The 24393-nt window shown below is 46.5% G+C and overlaps 1 protein-coding gene across 3 annotated transcripts in view; it reads right to left on the reverse strand.

Annotated features, from left to right (window-relative positions):
* The window catches only part of BDNF (brain derived neurotrophic factor), a 73629-nt gene extending 56465 nt beyond the window's left edge, over nucleotides 1-17164 (reverse strand). Inside the window, exon 1 of one of the 3 annotated variants that reach the window (XM_083752520.1) lies at nucleotides 16294-17164. In XM_083752520.1, the coding sequence (XP_083608646.1) occupies nucleotides 16294-16296 (3 nt within the window). In that variant the 5' untranslated portion in view covers nucleotides 16297-17164. Of the gene's footprint in view, nucleotides 1-14922; nucleotides 14983-15104; nucleotides 15532-16293 lie in introns of those variants that run through there. The other 2 variants (XM_083752522.1, XM_083752523.1) reach the window with 2 other exon arrangements.
* Between the last annotated feature and the right edge of the window lie 7229 nt (nucleotides 17165-24393).

Below are 24393 nucleotides of genomic sequence, written 5' to 3' on the forward strand. Positions count from 1 at the left end.
TGATGCACTTAGTGAGTGGAAATCAGTAAGCTACAATTCCCAGAGTTCCCTGGGAGAAAGGATTGGTTGTTAAACCACTCTGGGAATTGTAACTCTGTGCGGGGAATGGGGGGGTGTCTCCTAACGATTCTCAGCATCCTTAACAAACTAAACTTCCCAGGGTTCTTTGGGGGAAGCCATGATTCTTTTAACATGGAATGCTACTGCTTTAAATGTACAGTGGTACCTCAGGTTACAAACGCCTCAGGTTACAAACTCTTTGGGTTACAGACTCCGCCAAGCCGGAAGTAGTACCTTGGGTTAAGAACTTTACCTGAGGATGAGCACAGAAATCGCGTGGCGGCAGCAAGAGGCTCTATTAGCTAAAGTGGTACCTCAGGTTAAGAACGGTTTCAGGTTAAGAATGGACCTCCGGAATGAATTAAGTTCATAACCAGAGGTACCACTGTATAGTGCAGATGGGGCCTTAAGAGTGATGTAGGCTGAGGCAGAATGACATTGAGAGTTGATGGTGTGGCTGTGGCATTCCTTGCCGTTTCCTGAGGGTGCTGTTTATAGAGGAAGACAAAGGCCTGAGAAGTGATTGTTAAGGGCCGCACAGCAGCAGTGTCCAGGGAAATGGACACTTTGAGAGACTTTCTTGTGGGCCACCGTGTCAGCTTGAAGCCATGACCCTACCGTGCTCATTGTCACTCATACTGGACTCTTTTATTTCTTTTTGTCAGCAGTTGCACCAGCTCAAAGGAAAATAACTATGATGTATTAGTTGTTTCTCCCTTAGCTTCCCTCACAGAGTCCCATACTTTATTTTTTATAAGCAGCATTACTCCTCAGTCCCTGCCACAAGCCTTTCTTGCAACAAGGAATCCACCGAAATGAATAGTAGCTGCTACTAGGTGTTGTGAACCTCCTGCATATTTCAGCAAGGGATAACATAAGGGAAGTTCCCAGTTGGTAGGATCCTGTACTCAAGTGGTAAGGATCATTAACTGAAATGCTGTTTTATGGCTCATGAGAAAAAAAATCACAAGTAGCTAATGCTTGTATGAATTACTTATATGATCACTGCTGGTGGTTCGTCTATGTAGCTACATCTCAGTTTTGCTTCTATTGCTATTTGATAGGGTGATATTTACTGTCTTGCTTAAATTCATTTAAAAATACAACCATCGAGTATTTTTTTTTAAAGAAAGTTAAAATAAAAGTTGAATAAAACTGTATATCACTGATAAAACCGAGTGGTGTGTAAAAGGAAAAAAAGTTTTAAGATTTAGGAATCAGAGTCCAGGATGGATATGGGTAAACATGTGTCTCTGTTATGCGGACACCTCTTGAACCACCCATGCAAGGGCATTCCAAGGAGTGGCTGCCACCATCAAGAAAGCTTGTCACCAAAATACCATCTACAGCGTTTCCTCAGAAGATCTTAAGCGTGGTTTAGTAGTTAGAGTATTGGGCTACGACTTGGGAGACTACAGTTCAAATCCCTGCTTAGCCATAAAACTCACTGGGTGAAACTCACTAGGCCAGTGACAGTTTCTCAGCTTAAGTTACCTCACAGGGTTGTTGTGAGGAAGGAATGGGGAGGAAGAGAACCACATATGCTACCATGTGTTGACTGGAAGGTAGAATAGAGATGCAACAAATGAATAAATAAATACATAAAGACACAGCTTGGTCTGTACTGGGTGAGGCAGTCTGCTAGGTACCTTAGTTCTAAGTTGTTTAAGGCTTTAAATGTCAACCCAAACCCCCTTGAACTTGGCTTGAAAGCTAATAAGAAGCCAGTGCAGCTATTTCAACACTGGTGTAACATATGCAAAGCTGGATACACTACTGAGAATCCTAGAAGCTGTGTTTTCAGCTAGCTGCAGCTTCTGAATGGGGCAGTGGCATAGCGTGGGTTGTCAGCACCCGGGGCAAGGCAAGTAATTTATGCCCCCCAACCCGTGGATTTGCGCCCCCTAACCCCCAGATGTTGCGCCCGGTGTGGCCGGCCCCCCCTGCACCCCCACGCTACGCCACTGGAATCGGGCACAAGGATAGTCTCACTTGTGGCACATTACCATAATCTAGATATGAGGTTATATACTGCATGGACCACTATGTCCAGGAACTGTTGTAGATGGCCAAACAACCAAATTTGGTAACATGTGCACCCTGCTACTGAGGTCATCAAGGCCCATAGTGACAGTGATGGCTCTAAGAACACCCTCAAACTATGCACCTTCTTATCAGAGAGAGTGGAACCCCACCCAAAGCTGGTACAGACCATTTCCTAAACCTAGGGACTATCCATCTAGAGGGTTTCTGCCCCCCTCCTATTTGGTCACAGTTTATTAGCCCTCATCTAACTGTATCCAGGCACCAGTTTAAGATGTGCATGTCCTCTGATTCATATGTTACAGGGAAATAGAACTGAGTGTCATCCACATATGGATGTCACCTTGCCCCATATCATCTAGTGTACACCTTCAGAGGATTTGCATAAATGCTAAGTAGCACTGGGGACAAAACTGTGCCCTGTGGCACCCTGAAGATCACTTGCCAGGTGTGGAGGCACTGTCATCTAATACTGTCATCTGGATCCATCCTTGGAAGTAGGAATGACACCATAACAGAACAGTGGCCCAAACTTCCAACTCATGAGGAAGACACTGTGGTCAATGGTATCAAATGCCACAGAGCAGACTCAGTAGGGTTGCACTTCCTCTGTCTCTCCATCAGGGTGACCAAGGCTGATTGTGTCCCCAAGCAAGACCCAAAGTACTTGTCTTATTTAGTAGCTGTGAGGTCTCTTTGTCTGCTTAGCAGAGTATATATAACCTTTCACCTCAAATCTGACCACCATCTTTAATTACAATAGGCTGAGAATGTTCCTAGAAACCTCCCAGTGGTGAAGATGGTAGCAAAATTCAACACACAGTGCTTTATTTGGTATCAAGTAAAGTAAAAGTAGGCTGGGAGCAGAGACCACAGTAAGATGTGAAATGAATCTTCTGTGGGGGATACACTCTATAGCCAGAAAAGCAATGAGGATCTTGGAAAATGTCCAGGGCAGGAGATTAGGGAAACACACAGATCAAGAAATTAAATCACAAAGCAGCTGATAAACTGCAAGGCTTGTTGTGTGGGGATGGGGTGGGGTGAGGATATCACAGGAGCTCCAGGTGCATCAGAAAATTGAAGAAAACTATTACGCAAGGTGAGAACTTTGAAATCAATAGATGTTTTGTGAACGAAGACCGAATAGAGAGGAGTATACATGACAAGGGTTGTATCTTGGTGATTGCTATAGCTCAGCAGTGGAAGCAAAAATGTATGCATTGATAGTCCTTCTGCTAGCACTGATCTCCAGGTTATACCAGATCCACACATGCATGTACATCACCTGATTTCTATGTGTTTAGGTAGGTACATATTGCATGTTTGCCACTTGTTATAATAATATCAAATAATGACCTGCATGGGTCAGTGGACCATCACTGTATAAAACACCACAGGCGGAAATTTAATCTCTTTCATGTCATCTCCAATGCCGTGCTTTTCAGTGAAGGCAATTTACACCTTCATCTGCCAGTCACCAAATGAACAGTGATCAAGTGCAGGGATGTCAAGTGGCACAAATGCACGTGTGAGCAAAGCCTTAACAACTGACCGGTGAATGTGTGAGAAGAATTGCAGTTGAATTGACACTGTGTGATATGGCCATTATTTATGTACAATGATTTGGCTGCAGTAGCTCATTGATGCTATAGCCATGTACAAGACAAGGATTATTATTCATCCTTGGCCTTATTGACAATGTGGACTAGAAATCCAATTCTAAAAACGACTTGAAAACCTAAGGGTCAAACCAACCTGCTTCTTACTTTGTATTCCAGAACAGTATATACAAATAGAAGGGGGGGGGGAGGAGAAATAGAATGAAAAGAAGATGGAGAACGTGTTGTCATAGAACATTTCCTAAGACAGCTGAGAGGCTTCTTACAAGACAGAACATCTTGGGATTGAACTGAATATATGAGTAATTTGCTATTTGACTCTTCGCGGACACAACAAAATATAAGAACTTCAGTAGATAGGCTGACATTTATTGCCATGACAGAATCCTGGACAGGAACTTGTCAAACAATGAGCTTAAGACAGCATTTTAACTCTGGCATCTTTATAAAGTCAATAACAGCCGCATCAAAGGGCAATCATGACCAATGTGGGCGTCTGCCAATTGTGTTTTGAACTGCTGCAATAAGCTAGCCAATCTATGGGAAGTTTCCTAGGTTTGTGTGTGTGTGTTTTGACACCCACATTTCTCCTTAATTATCTTCATGAGGCTGAGGTAGTTAACGCCAGATCTATAGCGCTTCTTAGATGTCAAAATGCCCACACACCTTATGCAATCCTTGGGTTCCTGGCCCCCTTTCGCATTCTTCTTAGCTGGTCCATCTAATTATCTCTTATCATGCCTGTATATCATGTATTATTCATGAAGTTCAAGGTGTAAATAGCTTCTGATTTAAAAAGCCAGAATACGTCTAATTACCATTGCATGCATTTCTCCCCTTCCCAGTGTATATATATGAGAATATGATCAACTTTGGCATTTATGATTGAAAAATGAACAACTACTGTTTCTAATGATGTTTACGTTTTTAAAAGTCTCCCATGAATTCTAGACCAGTTGACACACATACTGGTGGTTTATTATTGTCTTTTCCTGTTCTGAGCCACGGGGGGGGGGGGCATTAATCCCTACCCCACCCCCCACATGTGATATGGTCAGGGAAACATTTAAGATGGCAAGCTAGTGAAAAAGTTGAGGCTTAATGATTAGGTTACCTAATCATTATGCCTGAATGTCAGAGTAAATTGGATGCCACATAGGATATAGGTTAAGTACCCAGCTGGAGAAATAGTGCCCTCGATGCACTGCAGAAAGAGAACCAACTTTCTAACTGATCCTCCCTGCTTCAGAAGGAAAGAAAAGGAAGCATGTTTGCTTTGGGACATTGAATTTAGAGTAAGACATGCTTCCAGTGCTGGAAAGTTTATACAGGTTCTGTATTAAATTGGATGCTGCCTTTTCTTTTAGAAACTTTCTTTCTTATTTGTATCTTTTATGCAGTTTTGTGATACAGTAATTTGGAGGTGTATCTCCCCCTGCTTTCATTTTTCATAGGGCATGACAAAGTTTAAGCACCCCTGATTTCAGCAATTTAAACAAATGCTTAGTTTTCACATTGAAACTAAGTTGTCCTAACTTTAACTGGATATGCTGTTTTCTTTAAACAAACAAACCAACCAAAAACCCACCAAGCTGCCAAAGTTGTTAAAAATGAAAACGGGGCATGCTTTGTTAAGAATACATAAACAAAAATGCAGGATAAATGCATCCCAAGGGTTAAAAATCCATATATAATTTCCCCTGGTATTCCCAATATTTCATGCCACCAGCGCATTTTACTGTGCTACTGCAGCTGCCTATGACATACTTCAAAACTTTGCAGTGGGCCACAGAGGGAATGGATGGTGAAGTGATCACATGACCAAGCCACATCAATGCAACTTGCATCTTGCCACTTAAACAATGGTCATGCAAAATTGGCCCAAAAACTAATGTTGGGAGGACAAGCATTTCTCCAAAAGGGGGTCAGCATAGAACATCCTGTGTAGCAGGATCAATATGTCCCGTCCTCCTGATTAGAAATTAAAGGCTAGAGGCTGATAGTCTGTAAGATGGTATACAGACCAGTTCTCAGGGTGGGGGGTTTGTGTGCTTGGATTGTTTTTATGTATCATTGCTTGTCACACTTTATATTGACGTCTGCCACCTTGTAAGACATGTTCTAAAAGGCATTTATTTATTAAATAAAGAAGAGAAGCAGGAAGAATCCAGAACAGTCACTTAAAACAAGGAGGTGTGAGGTTTATTGACCTCCAAGATTCTACAGAAGGAGGACTAGCTGGCTTGGAAGAAGAACAAGGATGAATTCATCATGAGCCCATCTTAACATGCCAGCACATTCAAGTTATGCTCTGCATTGAACTACCTCTGACTGCATCCTTCTTCGAACGATTGCCCCTATATAAGGGGCTGCAAAGTGGGAAATCAACGTGAGGGCATTCAAACGTACCTCGGGTTAAGTACTTAATTCATTCTGGGGGTCTGTTCTTAACCTGAAACTGTTCTTAACCTGAGGTACCACTTTAGCTAATGGGGCCTCCCACTGCTGCTGCACCGCCGCTGTGCGATTTCTGTTCTCAACCTGAAGCAGAGTTCTTAACCCGAGGTACTATTTCTGGGTTAGCAGAGACTGTAACTTGATGCGTCTGTAACACGAGGTACCACTGTACTGTGTAAAACAGTTACACCCCCCTGGCCGTCTGAAGAGTATATTAAGGGGAGAGCCAAGAGAGTAGTGGCACAATATTGTACCACTGTGAGAGGAACAGAAACAGTATTTTTAATCCGTTTACTCTTCTGAATCCTATGAAACAACTACAACTGGCAACTTTTCCGGCAGCATCTGAAGGCCCAAACTTTGAGATCTTTACTCAGCCCTATCGTTGGCAAACCCTCAATTTATTTCAGAGATTTGGCACAGCTTCTTTCACATGTCATATCGCTCTGCCAACATCCTGTAAAGAATTTCTTTTGGCACTTCACTATCCTTTGCTTCTTCACAGGGATGTAACTAGGCTTAAATGGTCCCTGCTGCACAGAATGGAAGTGGGCCTCATGGTTGCCAACTCTGTGTGTTTGTGAGGTCTGGAAAACCTCCACCACCTGCACGTATTGTATATGTGATTTGAGGCTGCCCTAAGTCCTTTTGCTGCCCGAGGCAGAAGGCAAGATGGCATCCCGTCCCACTTCATCTGCAGAAGCTAACCCAACTGGGAGTTGAATCTTCCTTTGAGAGCATAAGAACATAAGACGGACCTGCTGAATCAGGCCAAAGCATCCAATCTAGTCCAGCATCCTGTTCTAACAGCACTCAGTCAGATGCCTATAAGAAGGCCACAGGCAGGATCAGAGTGAAACAACCATCTCTCAGAAGCAAATTGCTCCCCAACTGTGGAGGTAGAACATAGCCATCAGGACCCTTAAATTGCCTAATGCCCTTTTAAAGCCAACCCAGTTAATGGCCATCCCTGCTTATCATGGGAAGGAATTCTCTGGGATAGTTCAGATAGTACAGCATGAAACTCTTAATCTCGGGTTCATGAGTTCAAGCCCCATGTTGGGCAAAATATCCCTGCATTGTAGGGGATTGGACTAGATTGCCCTTATGGACCCTTCCAACTCTACAATTCTGTGATCTTTGATCCACTGTGTGCTGCATGAAGAAGTATTTCCAACACTCAGCTTCATAGCCACAAGTTCTAGTGTTATGACAGAGGGAGAAAAGGATGTTCTCTAACCACTTTCTCCATACTGTACAAGATTTATTTATTTATTAGCCACCTTTTTCTTCCAATGAGCTCAAGGTGTTGTAAATAGTTATTGTCCTCTCCATTTCATCCTCTCAACAACCCCATGAGATAGGTTAGGCTAAGAGTTGGTGACTGGCCCAAGGTCACCCAGTGAGCTTCATGGCTGAGTGGGGATTCAAACCCTGCTCTTCCGGGTCATAGTCCAACATTCAAACCATTATGCCACACTGGCTCATTGTATACATGACTGTCATGTTGCCTCTTACTCTAAGCCCCAGAAGTTTTAATGCTTTCTTGTAGAAGAGTTGCTCCATCCCCTTGAACATGCTAGTTGCTCTTTTCTGAAGATGGTGAACTTGGACTCTGGTGACGGCACCTGCAGCCACCAGGCCAGGTCACATGACACTCACAGCCTGGACCTCCAGCATCTCCATGCCACCCCCTGCAACCACCAGCAACATTTGTGGCCTGAGGGAACTGTCACACTCTGCCTAATGGGAGAGGTGGCCCTGCATGTATTTGCTTTCTAAGCAGAGAGTCAGTCCGCATGCTCCATTCCTCTGGGGAATACTTAAGATTTTTAAGTATACACCTGAAAAAGGAAAGTATCCATGCAGAGGATTTGAAAACAGGGATGCATAAAAGAGCTGAGATTGCATCCAGCTTCTTGCTGGGTTTGTGACAAGTGGCAAGACCAAGTTGGTTGCTATCTAATAGCTAAAATGGCCCAGATATGGATGTTCTTGCATCAGAAAGCTCAGAGTTTCATCCCAGCACTGACCAAGCTCAGATCTAACTCACTTTAGCAGCATCACATGAGCCCAGTGATTAGCCCCTCCCTCTCCATTTTCCTCTGAAGAGGTGCCAGCTATCCATATGGCATCTGCTCCAAAGCCATCCCATTGACAGGCTGCCCTGGAATAAACAGGCTCCGGAATGCCCCCACATGACGTCAACGGGACTACTCCAGAGCAAGCGGCTCGAGGATTGCAGCACAAGAATAGAAACAATATGTAAGCAGATGGAAATGTTAGCACTGCCAGGGATGACAGCTCACGAGCATGCATCACACATTGGTGAAATAATGAAAAATGGGTGGGCAGTTGTTATGCTAACTTCATGCTGCCCGTTATGTTTTTCTGACTCCAAAATCTGCTAGAGAACTGAGGGGGAACATGCTTGTTGCTTCTCAAGAGATATTTTCAGCTAAGCAGAGCAGCCAGAGTAAGGATTCTTTCTGGCTTGTGGGTGGAGGACAGACGCGCATATATATATATATATATATATATATATATATATATATATATATTCTCTCTCTCTCTCTCTCACGCACACACTCACTCACTCATCAGATCCTGTCTTAAGGGAATGTGGCAGATCCAATGAAAAGCGCTCAAAATTTGGGATGCTGTCAGTGGCAAAGGACCAAAAAAGTCACCCTTGTGGGTGAAACAGTCCAAGTCCCCTTGGACTTTAGCTGTGAGAGTAATACGAAGCTCCCTTTATATGTCAATGCTACGTCCTCCAGTGGGAAATAAATCTCAGCCAACCCAGGTATTTAATCTTAACAGGGCTGGTGGAGCAGGCTCCTCGAAACACACACATTCCTTTTGTTTATCATAGGGTTGAGCTGCACATGTCATTTTCGTCATGTGGCAGGTGCAGCATGAATTGGCGACTGGCCACAAATAACTCCACTGGCAAAAGAGATCTGGAAGATCATGGGTCCCTCCAGCTCAGTCTGGTCTGCATTGACTGACAGCGGCTCTCCAGGGTTTCAGGCAGGGCACATTTCCAGCCCTTCTTGGGGAGGCGGAGGATTGAGCCAGGCGTCTTTTGCATGGAAAGCGGATGCTCTAATACTAAGCTGCAGCCCTTCTTGGCCATTGTATCGGAAATGCAATGGCCAAGATCCAGAGCACCTGTGAAAGCAAATATAGTGACCACAAGAGGGCTTCTTAGCCTTCTTTCCTTAAGCATCAGTATATCCATATCCCACTGAGGAACAGATGGGAGTTTTAAACAGAGGCAAGTTTTTAGAAGAAGCCTGTAATATAGGATAGAAGAAAGAGTTAAAAAAGAGAACAACATATACCAGGCTACTGCTATCAATTCATAAAGGGCTAGTTTTCACGTCCCACTTGATCACTGGGCACTCTTTTTCAGTGCTTCTCCTCATGCATAGCCTGAGGCTGAGGCGAGATTGCGCATAGTGACGTACCCTCTGAGCACTGGGTGAAAGGGGCCTTCTTTACACAGCTTTATTTGCCTTGAATCTGAATGTGCCCAGTTCCCACATTCAGATGAGAAGCCCATGCAGGAGCAGGAACATGCTGCAGAAGCTTCCTTCAGACCTTCAACCAAACTCACAGAAATTGCGAAGATGGGGCCAATCCACCTGTTCCGTCTACACATGAACAGATGGTCTGAAAGGGCTTCAGATGACTAAAGCATATGTGAACTGCAGGAAACATTATTTGGGGGAGGAGGCTGCTATGGAAGTGCATAGCTCGCCCCGTTTTCTGTCAGACGTACGATCTTCCCTGACTGAGAAGAGGGGAAACCCATTCTTCCTACTTTCAAACTAGGAGCAGTACATGGTGCTGATTGGTTGGCCTTAAGAAGAAATCAGCAATGTATGTAGGAGGAAAACCAACTACAGCAGGGGAAGGATGACATGTGTGCATGTTTGAAGTTCTGTACAAGCATGTGTGAACCGGCCTTTAAACCACAGTGCATGGGTGCATACTTGGAAAGTGGCAGACTGTCCTTCATTGGAGGTTTTTAAACAGAGGCTGGATGACCACTTATCGGTGATGTTGTAGTAGGGATTTCCTGAAGCAGCAGTGAGTTGGACCAGATGAGCATTGAGACCCATTCCTGAACTAGGATTCCCATACTGATAAAATACTGATAAAATCACAGTGTCCATGTACCAACTTGGTAATCCAGCTGTCCCTCCTGCAAGGGGAGGAGGATTTTACTGCCCAGGTATGGAAATACAGTAAAAATTATCATTGGCTAGCAGGACGTTATAAATGATTCTCTTCCCATGTTGTGCACTGCTGTGCTACATGCAGAGTGTGATAAGATACCCCTTGGTACATAGTCTCTATATTTCTCCTAAGAGGCAAATCTAAAGCTCTGAAACAGCAAATACTTGCTCCTCCTCATTATGGTTTGTGACGTTGCATTGGCAATGCAACTGAAACATCTTGACTTAAGATTGCATGGGCTAATTGTAAAGGAGTTAGCTGTAAGGAATACATGCATATCGATAATCAACAAGTTGTGTCCTCAAGTTACTCTGCTTAGGAATTGATTTCTAAAACTACAGTCCATTTCTTCAGAAGTACTGGAGTCAGTAGGATGACTTGAGTATGTGGATGTGAGGGCGATCTGGCTGTGACATCTGCCACCCCATTGAGTAGAACTTGTTTCTGGTCATAGCCCTAATCACTCACACTCCCAAATAAGTTTCACAGAAAGCAAAGAGGCAAAGAGTTAAACGCAGTAAAGGATAACAGCTTACTTTCCTCACAGAATATGAAAAGGTTGGCAGGACCCATCATTCCACTGCTATGCTTGGTTCTACTTATTGTTGGTAAGTACCGGTAGATGTTGCAGATCATGCTTTGTCAACCAGCTGCATCCCATATATTTTGGACTGCAACTTCCATCCGTCCCAGCCGGCACAGTTGTATGATGTTGGGGCTCATGTGAGTTATAGTCCAAAACATATGGAGGGCACCAGGCTGGAGAAGCCTGCTGTAGACACTGAAGCCGTTTGGTTTATCTACACCAGCCTCATTTTAAGGCAAGGATGGCCAAGAGGTGGCACCTTAGAATTACGTGGCCCCTGAAACTGCTTTACGTGGCCTCTGAAACTGCTTTACGTGGCCCCTGGCCCACCCTGCCAAATTTTGATCATTATGATCAAAAGGCGGCACCCAGTTTTGCTCGAAAAGGAAATTCTTAATGCAAAACCACTCTTTGGTATTCTGTATATAACACGTTCAGCATAATAATGTGCATCTTTCTATGTAGCACTATGCATGAGCACACAGCTTTGAAGCACTTACTGCTATAGCATTCCAACTTTATGATTGAGTCTGGGCATTGCATGTGCATGGGTGAAAATCCACTTACTGTCCTCGGACTATTTAAAACAGTGTTCCAGGGAACCCAGGGATTGTGTGAAAGCTCATTAGAGGTGCCCCAGAGAAGTCAGAAATGGTGGGCAAGCATCCCTAGACTACCAACCTTTCCTTGCATTGTGCAGCCATAGGGGAGCACTGGGCAGGTTCTATGGTGGACTCTTAGGCATAGAACCTAAGGCAACAGTGAGATTTAGCTTCAGGCCCATTGCTAGATCCCTAAAAGACTCAGCACACAGGCCCAGGCCCACATTTAAAGCACACAGCTTCCCCCAGTTAATCCTGAGAACTATAGTTTGTTAAGGTGCTGGGAACTGCAGCTCCATGAGGGGTAAACTCAGGATTCCCATAATTCTTTGTGGGCAGTTATGTATTTTAAATGTGCATTAAATGCATGGTGTAGGAAGACCTGGGTTCAAATCCTGATTCAGCCATGAACTCCAAGTTAGACTTAATTTTAACTGGGCTCATAATGACTACATCTTACAACCTGTTTTTAAGGGCAGGGTGCTCTATTGCCTGCAAAGTAACCAGTACATTTTCTTCCCAACTACCAAGCCAAACATATCCGGAATTAGTGTTAAGAACTAAGGGGGGGGAGGCTTCTTCTGGGCACACTTGAGTCTCACTACATCTAGGTTTAGAAAGCTATGACTACTGTCTTTGGGCAAATCACTCTCTTGCACCCTCATCTGCAAAGTGGTCATGCGGATGACTTATCTCAGGGGACTTATATATATATGGTGAGGATTCCCACACCTGGAGATAGCCAAGGGAGGGCAGGGGGAGCAGATGCCCCCCTAAATCAATAAAAAATACTTAACTAACTGAAGTTCTCTGCTCCAAAAATAAGCTTGGCTCCCTCAACAAAAATCCTCCTTACGGCCATGCAGGCAAGTGTTCCACAACACTGTAGGCATGCTAGAAATGAACACCTCACATCACCTACCCCAATGTTGGCCTGGCTTTAGCACCAATCCTATTTCTCTACCCAGTAACTCCTTTCTGGACAACTTTGTTCGTGAAACCAGTTTATGTCGCGGCCACAAGGACCTGCTCAACCAGAAGCTACCGCGGCAGATCTTTAGCTTGGGAAGGATCTCCCCGTCCAACACACACACACACACAGACACACACACACACACACACACACACACACACACACGTATTCCCTGAGCTGCACAGCCCTCTCTACGCCATTGCCTCGGTCCATCCGCCCACCAAATGGGTAACTCCGCTCAGATCCCCCTTAGCAACCGAGGCAGGTTTTCCACCCCACCACGCACGCACCGCATCCTGGACGGCTTCTCTCCCCGTTGGCGAAAGTCACAATATTGACTTCCCTCGCTCCCCCGGGCGCCAATTGGAATTCGGAAGAGCAGGGGCTCAAGCGAGAGGCAGCAAGGCGCACGGCGCCTTTAAGGGCTCCCTCCGCATCCTCCCTCTCTCGCTCTCCGCCAATCTCCGCCCGAGAGCTCTCAGCCCCGCCGATCCGTATTTAAAGGCGCGCCATCTGGTCAGGTGGGAGGTGCGAGTGATGCCGCCGCTGCCTCGGAGTTCCTTTGCAGCACGTTTGGGATTGCATCAGACCGAGCAGAAATCCCCCCTCCAGCGCCTTGGCCGGCCCGCTCCGCCTCCTCCTCCTCCGGAAGGCGAGCTCCAAATCCGAACGAGGCGCTCCTTTCCCCGCAGGCTCCGCTTGGAGCGCCTCTGGGGACCCCGGGGTAGCTTCCTCCTCCTCCTCCTCCTCTCCTCCGGCAGCGGGATCCCACCCGGTCCCCCGCCCCTACACACCTCGACTTCCGACCCGTGCGTGGGAGGCCACTCTGTATCCTTCCTCCCCCGCCCCAAGCCACACCCTTTTGCGAAATCCTCTTTTCCCTCCCCCTGCCTGCCTGCCTGCTTGCTTGGGATTCTCCCTTCTTCCCTGAGCTACGTGATCGCAATCGCGCCGGAGGAGACACTCGCGGCCCGAGGAGCTGCGCTGGGAAGCGGGTGGGAGGAGGAGGTGGAGGAGGGAAGGCGAAGCCAAGGAAGATCGCCAGGCAGGCAGGCAGGCAGCAGCGCGCTGCAGCCAGCTAAAGCCGGCCGAGCAGCCCCGGGAACAAAGAGCGAGGCCGGCGAGGTGGGATCTCTCTCTCTCTCTCTCTCCAGGACGCAGCAGAACCTGCGACGGGGAGCGAAAGGGGCAGGGGAAAGCAAGGGCCGGATCCAGCACCAACAGTCCAGCACTCCCTTGTCAGTTTCAGCTCGGGGCTATGGCCGAGCGTGGCTTTGGGGGAAGGCAGCGGAGCTGCTGTCCCTGGTTTCTCGTGCAGGCTCCCCGCTTCTCTTAAAGCCATCGCGCGCCTCCTTGGTTTATAACACCTCCTGGCCAGGCTGGCGGTGGGTGAGGAGGCAGCTCTTCGCCGGGGGTTTCCTGCCTTTTCCCCTTAAGCCTAGCTCGCCTGCCCCCCTCTTTGCTCTCCGCGGATGAAGATTCCCATTCCCTCCTTGTCCCTACCCGGCTTCTTTCTCCACCCCCACTTCTCTGGGCACCACGCCGGACGGACGGATTTGAGGCTGGATCGGATCTCCGCTCCCAGCTAGGATCCTTGCAATGGGCAGAGGGGGGTTTCAAGGGAGCGGGGAGACGATGACGACTTAAGAAGGGGAAAGATAGAAATTAGGGATGAGACGCCCCATCACCGCCGCGCGCATAGCAGGCACCTCTCTCTCTACCTGTGAACAGCAGCAGCAGCAGCACCCGCTGCTCCAAACTGCTGACTTTCCACAGCTTATTTTTAGCCTGGAGACTAAATATTATTAGCTACATTTCTACGTAGGAAGAATCGAAAGAGGAAAGGGGAGGGGAGAGAGAATGGAAGGGAAGGAGGGGGGGGGGGGAATAAAACACAGGAGCAGGAAGACTGCAAGAGAATGGAGTTTCCGCTGCGTTGATACGTTGGAGGGTTTAGAAACACCCCGCTGGAGAGAAAAAATAAAACTGGCAACTAAAGTACCACAGAGAGCCGCTTTTGGAGAAGGCACCACACGTGAATGCAAGCGAAGGTATCGTCCATGTAAACACAGGAAGGCGATCGTTTGGAGAGGAGTTTCTGGAGAGCTGACTCTCTCCCCCCCCCCCCCAAAGCGGTGACCAGCTCCTGGTAGCTTATCACTTGCCGGTGATCTCTCTGTCTTTGCGCCCATCTCTCTCCAGAAGACACACACTATCTCGCTCTCGCTCTCCCTCGCACAAACACACACACGGCAACCTGGGATCCAACCCCACGAGTTAAGTCAACTCTTGGGAGTGAGCAGTCGCGCCAGGCGCCTCTCCCTCGCCTACCTTGCCTCTCTTCCTCCGCGCGCCCAGATCGGAAAGCAAGAGCACAAACTCGGCCAAGAGGAGCGAAGAAACCTCTCTCCCCGTCGCGGGGAGACGGAGGACGGGTGGGAAGGCGCGCACGGACACACACGCACACCGGGAAGCGAGGAGGGGGAGGCAAGAGATCGGCGCCCTTTCCTTACCTTTAGTCACCGCTAACCCACAACCCGTGGCGAGCTCTTTCAGAAGCAGCGCACTCGCATCTCCCAGAGTTGACCCGACCCGTCGGGGCCAAGCGCCGGAGCTGCTCGCTCTCGCTCTCTGCCTTGCACTCCCCGCCGCTAGGAATCCGAGTCAATGTCAGCCCAGAAACCGGGACGCAGTTGAAACTGTGACGGGAGAGGGTTTGCTCCGTCTCTTTCTCTCTGTCTCTCTCTCCCTCTCCCTCCTCCTAGCCAGATCTTATCAGTGTGAGGGGAGGTCCACCCTAGCCGCCTTTTAAGAGCTCCGGGATTCGCTCCGGAGGGGAGACAGATACCTGGGGTGCCAAACCCATTGCCTCTCTCCAAGGTACTGATCGACACCCCCTCCTCCTCCCTCCTCCCCCACCCCTTTCTCCTCAACGCCCCAGGAAAGGTGGGGAGGGGGCGTCGAGGATGTTCACTTTCACGAAGTGTCACTTGATACGGGTTTCGCCTTTTCTTTCCCTTTTCTCGGGCTCTGTCACGTGAAGCGAGCTTGGCAAAAGAGCCGGGCTGTAAATAGAAGATCACATGTTGAGTTTGCTTCACCGGGGCGGCGGGGAGGGGGGGTTGGAATCACCCATTACATTATTTTATTTTATTTTGTTCTCCTGCCTCCTCCCTACAACTGTCCCCCCTCTCTCCGCCCCAAACATCCCGTTCCAATATTATTCTCCCTCCCCCCCCCCAAGTGTCCGCGTGAAATAACAACAAACACCCTCGCCACCATCATCCTCAACAGCAGAAAGGGTGAAAGTGGATCGCGCAGCCAACAGCTTTCCCAAGGAAAAACCCCGCTCCAAGTTTCTGATACGCAGCCTTAAATCAAAAAGAGCGTTGCCATTAAAGTTGGAGCCTCTTTAAACACACACACACACACACACACACACTTCCCGCACGCACGCAATTCATCTGGCCTCTGAGACTCATATTATGCCTGGTGAAATTAAAGTGTTACCGAGTGGGGACGTCGGGGGCTAGAGGAGGGTTGAGAGATTAATAATAATAATGCTAATAATGATGATGATAGTAAGGTGAGCTGTGAACTATTGTTGTCAGGCAACAGCCCCAAGCTTTACTGAGATCTATCTATCCATCTTCTTTGAAATCACAAGTCTGGAAAATAACAATACCTGGTCTTGGTACTCACCATTGTTTCTTTGCTGTCCTGGCGACAGAAGTGCCTTTAAAATCCAGTCTCTCCAACAGATGCTGGGAGGTAATGTGTCTCGTTTGAAGTCATCATGTGAGAAGTTCTGCTCGGCTCAGTGGATCGCCCACCACTTGGTGTGACTTATGAATCTAATAACAACCCTTTGCAATATCCGCAAGCCTCAACTCTTCCACCACCTTGGTGGCTACAGGAAGGAAACGGAAAGCGGCGGGCTGGCAGGGAGTTCTTTAAAAACCGATCTCGGATTTACGCAAACGCCTGAGCTCACAGACACGTTTTCTCTCCCCCTTTGGGTTCTTCTTCTTACGTGATCTTAATAAACGAGAAGGGGGTTGGCAACGAGACCCAGCTGGAACAATCCAGGCAAAGAAGTGGCGCGCGGGGTGGGGAGGGGGAGAGGAAACGTGTCTCTCTCTCTCTCGCCCCCTCCTTTTGAATTGCCTCCCTCCCGACACGTGGGGAGTGGGCTTCAAAGTTCCCCGCCAAAGTCTTCTCAGGACACCCCATAGAACGCACGCAGGGAAAGAGAGAAAAAGTCCAGCTCACTTTACCTCCCCCCCACCCCGCGCCCGCTCTAACCAGTCTGGTGCGTGCAGGCGAGCAAGATGAGCCGGCTGGAGATTTGCATTTGGTGGGAGCAGGTAAGGAAGCAGCCGGCGTTTCTCTCTCTCTCTCTCTCTCTCTCCCCTTCCCTTGCCGTGTCACTTTCACTCTAACTGAACACACGGACGGCACTCCAGGGACTTGTTGCATCCGAGCGGAGTGGAGCCAAACAGGCGGAACTATGCAGGTGGCATGGCGAAGGGAGGACGAGAGGGAGGCAGGCAGATGGTGGATGGAGACCGGCAGACAGGTGCTCGAGGATATTTACATATACCTGCATACGCATCTGAATGGCTGGCTCGCGGATGGAGTGTGCGCGCGTGCGTGTGTGCGCATCAGGGAAGGAAGACTAAGCAACGCTCTGCGTTAATACGCTTGGGTGCCTATGGGGTTTAGGTCTAGGATCCAGGTACAGGATTGATGGCCATGCACAGGTACTCATCCTCGCACACCTGTATAATGATGGAGGGATGGATGGGGGTGTGATACCTGTGCATACCCATCCGTTTTGTACCTGGATCCTAAGCTCATTTGCTGGGGAATAAGACCATGGATTTCAACGGAGCTTACTTTCAAGGAAGCATGTTGCAGTCCTACGCGCGTTTACCTGGAAGTAAGCCCTGCTGAGTTCAGTCGGGCTGACTCCCAAGTAAGGAAGTGTGCAGCAAGATTGAAGCTGTAGTTCTTCACTCCATCCTTCAACTCCAAGGACTAACCCCTGTTCATTATAGCAAAGCATCGATCCCCTATATAGTCACGATCTGTATCTGCCTCTTTCTCTCCCTATCACGCACCTTCTGTGCTTTGGCCTTTTTCGCAACCAGTCTGCGTTCCTTGTGAGTGTGACACTTTTGGTTCTGGACAATAGAGCTCTGGATCTTGGTCTCTCAGCTCCTCCAGAGATTAACCCAAGAGTCCCGGGAATGCCACCGGCCCCTCTTAGCCTCAGTTGTCCAAATCTTTAAAATGGGAATGGTAGTGCCCTTTCTCACATGTTGAATCACATCATGAACATTGTAAAACCTGAAAAAACAACCCATACGGCATAAAAAAAGAACACTAGCTAGGAAAATATCCTGATCCATTTGGTTCTCCGGCAACTCCTGCATCATCTGGCAACCATCCACTTCTGGGGATATCAATCCTTTACACAAGGGAATCATCTAGAGAAAGACATTCACGTTGCAGTTTACTCCCCATTTGAGATATTCGGAGAAAAGTAGCCAAAGGGTTGCAAGCCCCTAACTTGCAATCAATCAATCAATCAATCAATCACTAACTAACCAACCAACCAACCAACCAACCAACCAACCAACCGGGGGCGGGTGGAGATGTGGCCCTCCAGTGAGTTTTCCTGCCCCATCGAGGAGACCAGTTGCTCTGCTCCTTTCCATTTGGCGTTCCCTCTCTTCCAACGAGACTCTCGGTTTGCAGTTAGAAGCGGGGGCTCCATCGAAAGTTTGCCTGAAGTTGCCGCAGGATGCCTTAATGGCTTCGCTGCCTCTTAGCTGTGAGTAACGACACTTGGTGTAGCCAACTTGGCGTCTAGGGCTGCGGCAGGGAAAGCCTCCGCTCTCTTCGCTGAATTGCCCAGAGAAACATTTTTTCCCATCTCTCTCTCTCCTCTCTTCCCGTAAATTGATTAGCAGCAACCGAGTTAATCCAATTATGGGATCCAATTAGCGAGTTGGTTTGCACTTGAGGATTACTGAGCCCCCGTGAATCTCCCAACACGTAGGTACCGGGTGACTCCTTTCTCCACCAGCAAGCAGAGGGAACCAGATTTTGGGGGTGCTGGATCCCCAAGTGCATCCCATCGTGATGAAGCATTTCCTACATCTCATTCCTATCCGTTAGACTCTAAGCTGAGGGATGGGGGAGCCTGCAGCCCTCTAGTTATTGAACTCCATCTCCCATCAGCCCTTGGGCATCAGGGCCAGTGGTCAGGAATGGTGGAAGCCTTAGTACAGCAACATTTGAAGGGTTCCAAGTTTCCCAGCCTTGCAGTGCAACAAATTTGGCAATGCTCTGGACCACAGCCTTTGAGTTCATGTGAAGTCTGATGGGGGAGGAACTGGAACAGAAGGGACTTAAGAGATACCATCTCAGATCCACATTTGGATTCAAGGATGGAGAATTGCTTGTGAGGAGCATCTCTAGACTTCCTTTGCTAAGCACATACCTGTAAAATGGAAAGAGCTCTTGATATGGTGCTGCCACCATTTCTGTCATAGGTAGATTGCGCTCCGTGGGTAAGCCTCTACTGGGAACTTTGACAGCTTTGACAAAACTGCCATGGAGATAATCATCATGTCGAGGCAAGGAGGATATTGTTGATAGGAAAGGAAGAAGGATTGCTTCCTGTCATTATGAGATCATTCATAGAGTCATGAAAGGACATCTAGACAATCCTGGCTGACCCACATGGCAGGACCACCTATCTCCACAGATCCCTCTGCACCAACTACATTTGGTGTTTATTCTATTATTTTGGTAGTGACAACATTTCCAGTGATGAGTTCCTATTAAAATGGCAACCCATGCTTTGATACAATTGGTCATTTTAATTCTGACAGCTGTAGCTTCTGCTGAGGAGGACCGAATGCTTCCCATGCTAAATCAGTGCCCATTGAACATGCCACCTGTTATCTCTCCCTTTTGGTGAAAATTAATCTGATTGCTCTTTGCTTGGCCATATGTTCACGTCAATGGGTTTACCGGCACAAACAGAGCAATAAACCTGTTGCATACCTCCCTTTTAGATGCAGATAATACCAATATTTATTTATATTTGGAACAGAAACCTTGCTATGTATTTGATAAGAACAAAATATCAAGCTATGAATCATTCTCTAGCAGCTTGATCAAACTGCAGTTTCTTACCAAGAGGATGAGAGAGGGAGAGGGAGAGAAAAAGAGAGCAAGTTACCAAGCCCAGATATCATTTATAGGAAGGACTTCCTAGTTCTAAAGTTTGATTTTGATGAGCAGCTCATTTTTTTTTAATGTATGGTGAGTTTCTCTCTCAAATCTCAAAAAGCTTGTCAAGAAAAAGCAAACCTTAAAGCAAATGGTTCCTTCAAAGGAATTTAGTAGAATCGTGGGATGGAGAAGTAATTTAAGTCAGTAAGATTGAGTCAATGTGATCAAGTCAAACTCACCAGTCAAGAGACAACCTTTTGTCTGTCCAGCCCTAAAGTTCATTGCTTAAGGCTATTACTTTCTACAATTTAATACTGAAGATGCTAAATGTCTGTAGTGTTTCATTAAGTCATTGCTTTCTCAAGCATTTATTTATTTTAAAATGGAATGATCCACAAACCTATCAGTTCCACGATTTCAAGTTGATTTCAAATTGGACTTATTCTTGTGCTTCTGCATGCAGTATGACAGTTTATGGGTTATGCCAATCCCGCCCACACCAAGCTCTGAAGCTGTTGAATCAACAAAGACCTTTATCTGGAAGGCAAAGTAAGAATGAGTCCTCATGTTGAGCCATGGAGAAAGCAGGAGATGCTGCCCTGAGATTGGTCCCTTGCTGACAGCCCTGCCCAGTATGGAGGGAGGGCAGGGAGGGGCAGCTGTCCCCCCACAAATCAATAAAAATACATAGTAAACTGAGGTTGTGCCCCCCAACAAAAATCCTGGCTACGTCCATGCTGTCCAGTCTTTTGCCACTGGACCTACTACTGTAGCATTCCTCTCTAGTGAAGATGCTCATCTCCCAGTTCTTCAAGCCCCTTTGCAAAACAGGACATTTTGCATTACTGAAGAACACAAGAAAGTTGTGTTCTTCAGATTACCTGGGGTGGAAACAGCCAGCATCTTAACAGGCCTATCTTCAGCATATGTCATTTAAACCCTGTAGAAATGCTCTTTCTCCAGGGGTGGTGGGAAAGATTCAAAACTGTCAGAAATTAATAACACTAGCAGGTTTCAAAATTCTGTCTTGAAACCTGGGCAGACCAATCCACCCTTTAGTAAATGTCTTCAACTAGTTGATTGTGGTCAGTAATTGGGTCCTGATCTGGGTCCACGATGGACTGCTCCAGTACCACGCACTGAGTTACATTTGCAGTATGGGTTTAGGTGTTGCTGTAATGTAGCCAGCTTGGATCATGGAAGTTACCCAGAATCTTTCTCATTAGCTACTGCAATTGTTCCTGCTATAGCTACCCAATTCTGAGTGTCAGTACCTCTCTTGGGGCTTGCTGGTTAATTTACAATACTGGTGCATGAGTTTACAAGTTGTAAACCCAAGCATTTGATGCTCACAGTTCTCTCCTGCTGCACAATGTACTGTTGATAAGTTGTCTCTACAATGCACATATAATCATTGTATGGCAACAATCTATGTGTAGGACTCAAAGGAGCTATTTCCACTGAACCACCCAGTCATGTTACTTATATCATAAAAGCAGCTCTCCTAGTTTGGGTACCATCCTTTCCTGGAGAAGAAAGGGAAGGGAATGGAAGAGATCTCAATGGGGGTCTTAGTGTTGGGGATTAGAAAGACCATAGCTAGAGGCCTTAAGAACAGAAGAAGAATCCTGCTGGTTTAACCCAAAAGCATCACATAAACATAAACACATCACATAAAACACACCTCACAAATGCAGACTTTCAGTCCTTTATTTATTTACCTTTTTGTCTGGAACATTTCTATACTATTCTTCAGCTGAAATGGTACCCAGGGTGCTTCACAAACAAAGCATACAAGCAGCAGGTTGGATCTTGACTACATTAGTTGAACTTGGTTCCAGCTGAAATAGATGGGACTTAATTCACAACTGACTACTCCCATGGATTTCAAGGTGTACCCAGCTCAGCTAATTTAGTGTGGATCTGACCCAGTAAAAGCAGTACAATAAAAGAGAGTAAGAAAATGTCACTGTAAATATCAGCAATTAAAAGCAGCAGTTTAAAACAAGTTACAGCACAGGACATAGTAACTTTTAAAGCCTGAGAGAATAAAAAGCTCTTCAGCTTGGTGCCAAGAAACTAACAGAGAAGCTGCCAAGTGAGACCTCCTGGGGAAGGAATTCCATAGGCAGGGGGCCAACACCCAAAAGGTCTTCTACTTCTACTTGTTTTTTTACCTGCCTAAGCTCAGTTGGCTGACATATCTGCAGCAAACCCCCCATTGACGATCTCAGTGATTGTTCTCAACTTTTTATCTCCCTTTTTGTCCAAGGATTACAAAAAAGCACTTTATACATACAATGATTTTGTGTAGTGAATCAGGTTGAGAGGCAGCAACTTGCGAATAGAAAAGCAGAAAACTGAACCTGGGTTTCCAGCCTGTTCATTTATCTATCATACCTGAGCAACTTGGCTCTTTAATCAATAGGCTGCATCACACTAAACATTTTGTTTTGTTGTGCAGCTTTTCCCATTTCTCCCTTATTACATCTAATTGACTTTTCTGTCCTTAATAAACTGTTTTAATTTATTATAACTGGACACAATAATGTTCAAGGAGGGTGGGCACTGGAGGGTTGGAATCTGGTGGTCATCCTTGGGGTATTCTGCCTTTACAGAGGCAGTTGGTCTCAATCTCCTGGTGCACCCAAACGTTTTTGAGGTCAGGGGTAAGTCTAAGCCTGGTAAAGGCCTGATAATTTTCTTGCAGCCACTCAGAGCTTGCTCATGCTAGTTTATGGAGCAGGAGGGCTGACCTAGATCTAGCATATCAAAGGGCCCAGAGCTTAATGGTAGATTGCATGCTTTACTTGTATAAAGTCCCAGGTTTAACCCCTACCATCTCCAGAAGAAAAGGATCTCAGTGTGAGGGCATGGAAGGATCGGAGACCTTATGAACATAAGAAGAACCTTGATGGATCACACCAAAGATGCAACTCATCCAGCCTTCTGTTCTTACCTTGGCCAACCAGATGCCTTGGCCAACCAGATGGACATGAGCACAACAGCACAACCTGAATACAGAGAACTAAAGCAAGTTAAAAGGGCAACTTAGGAGAGGACCTAAAGAGAAAGCACTAAATGTTCCATTGCTTTTTGCTCCTCCCAGGAAATGTGAGTAGTATGGGCCAAGCTGGTGTGTGTGGGTGTGTGCGGGTGAGAGAGAGAGAGTTATTACTTAACTAACTGACCAATTGTGTCACAGATAACTCTGTTCTGTCCCGCTAAAATAAATCCTGGCTATGCCCATGGTGAGTAGGGTGTGGACATCAAGGGGTTACAATTCTTCATGAATCTGTAGAACTTTGAAGATGTTATTCTTGGTTTCCAACTAAGGTTTGCTCAACTGTAATTATTTGATCCTTACGTTCTATAGCTCTGGCGGTAGAGCACAAGACTCTTAATCTTAGGGTTGTGGATTCAACCCCCACGTTGGGCAAAATAATCCAGCATTGCAGGGGGTTGGACTAGATGACCCCTGTGGTCCCTTTCAACTCTCTACAATTCTGCTCTTTGACTAATGTTGGAGACAACCCACTATGTTTAGCAGTTTGGACCCCATGCTATTATTTCCTTCCCGTACTTGAATAAAATGTTTACTTTGACATTCAGTAGGAACTGAAAACATTTACCCTTTTGGATCCGGGCATACCCATTTCTGCCTCAAGTTTTCTAGACAATGCCTGTACTAGTTATGTGTTAGAGAGCTAAACTGACCTTTACTGGGGGTATGGACATACCATATCATGTAACAATGTTGCTATAAAATATTTTGAGAAATTCTCTCATTTAAGTGCCTAATATATATGGTAGAACTGGCCTTATAGATGTTTTCTTACATGCAATAGTCTCTTTATTTGATCTAGCAGCTCCTGGTTGTGTAATATGACTTATCTCTGTCTGTCCTTGTTCCCATATTTGACTTTTTCTTTTCTTTTTGCAGATTGTTACTTTGTAGCCAACCTACACAGAGAGGGTCAGCTTGTACTCTAGTGTCTAACATAGCGATTTTGTTGTTTCAGCTCTTGCATGACAAGCTACATCTCCGAAATTTATGTACTGTATTCTATAAAACAATCAAAGGTGCAGGAGCCATGCACTCTCTAGCATCTGGCCACCCTAGTTTGTGGCACCTCATCTGTGATGTCTGTTTTACACATGCAGGTGTTCTCTAGATGGTGTACTCACCAAGCAGTAAACAAGCATGTGCAAACTCACTTTAACTGACCTAACTTGGTTTGTCAGCAGCAATTGTCTGTGCCTACTGTGCCATGTCAAGGGTGGCGCTGTGGGTTAAACCACAGAGCCTAGGACTTGCTGATCAGAAGGTCAGCAGTTTGAATCCCCGGAGTGAGCTCCCGTTGCTCAGTCCCTGCTCCTGCCAACCTAGCAGTTCAAAAGCACATCAAAGTGAAGGAGATAAATAGGTACCGCTCCAGTGGGAAGGTAAACGGTGTTTCCGTGCATTGCTCTGGTTCACCAGAAGTGGCTTAGTCATGCTGGCCACATGACCCAGAAGCTGTATGCTGGCTCCCTTGGACAATAAAGCGA

The sequence above is a fragment of the Podarcis gaigeae genome (assembly GCF_964106915.1).
Source record: "Podarcis gaigeae genome assembly, chromosome: 1".
Taxonomy (NCBI): domain Eukaryota; kingdom Metazoa; phylum Chordata; class Lepidosauria; order Squamata; family Lacertidae; genus Podarcis; species Podarcis gaigeae.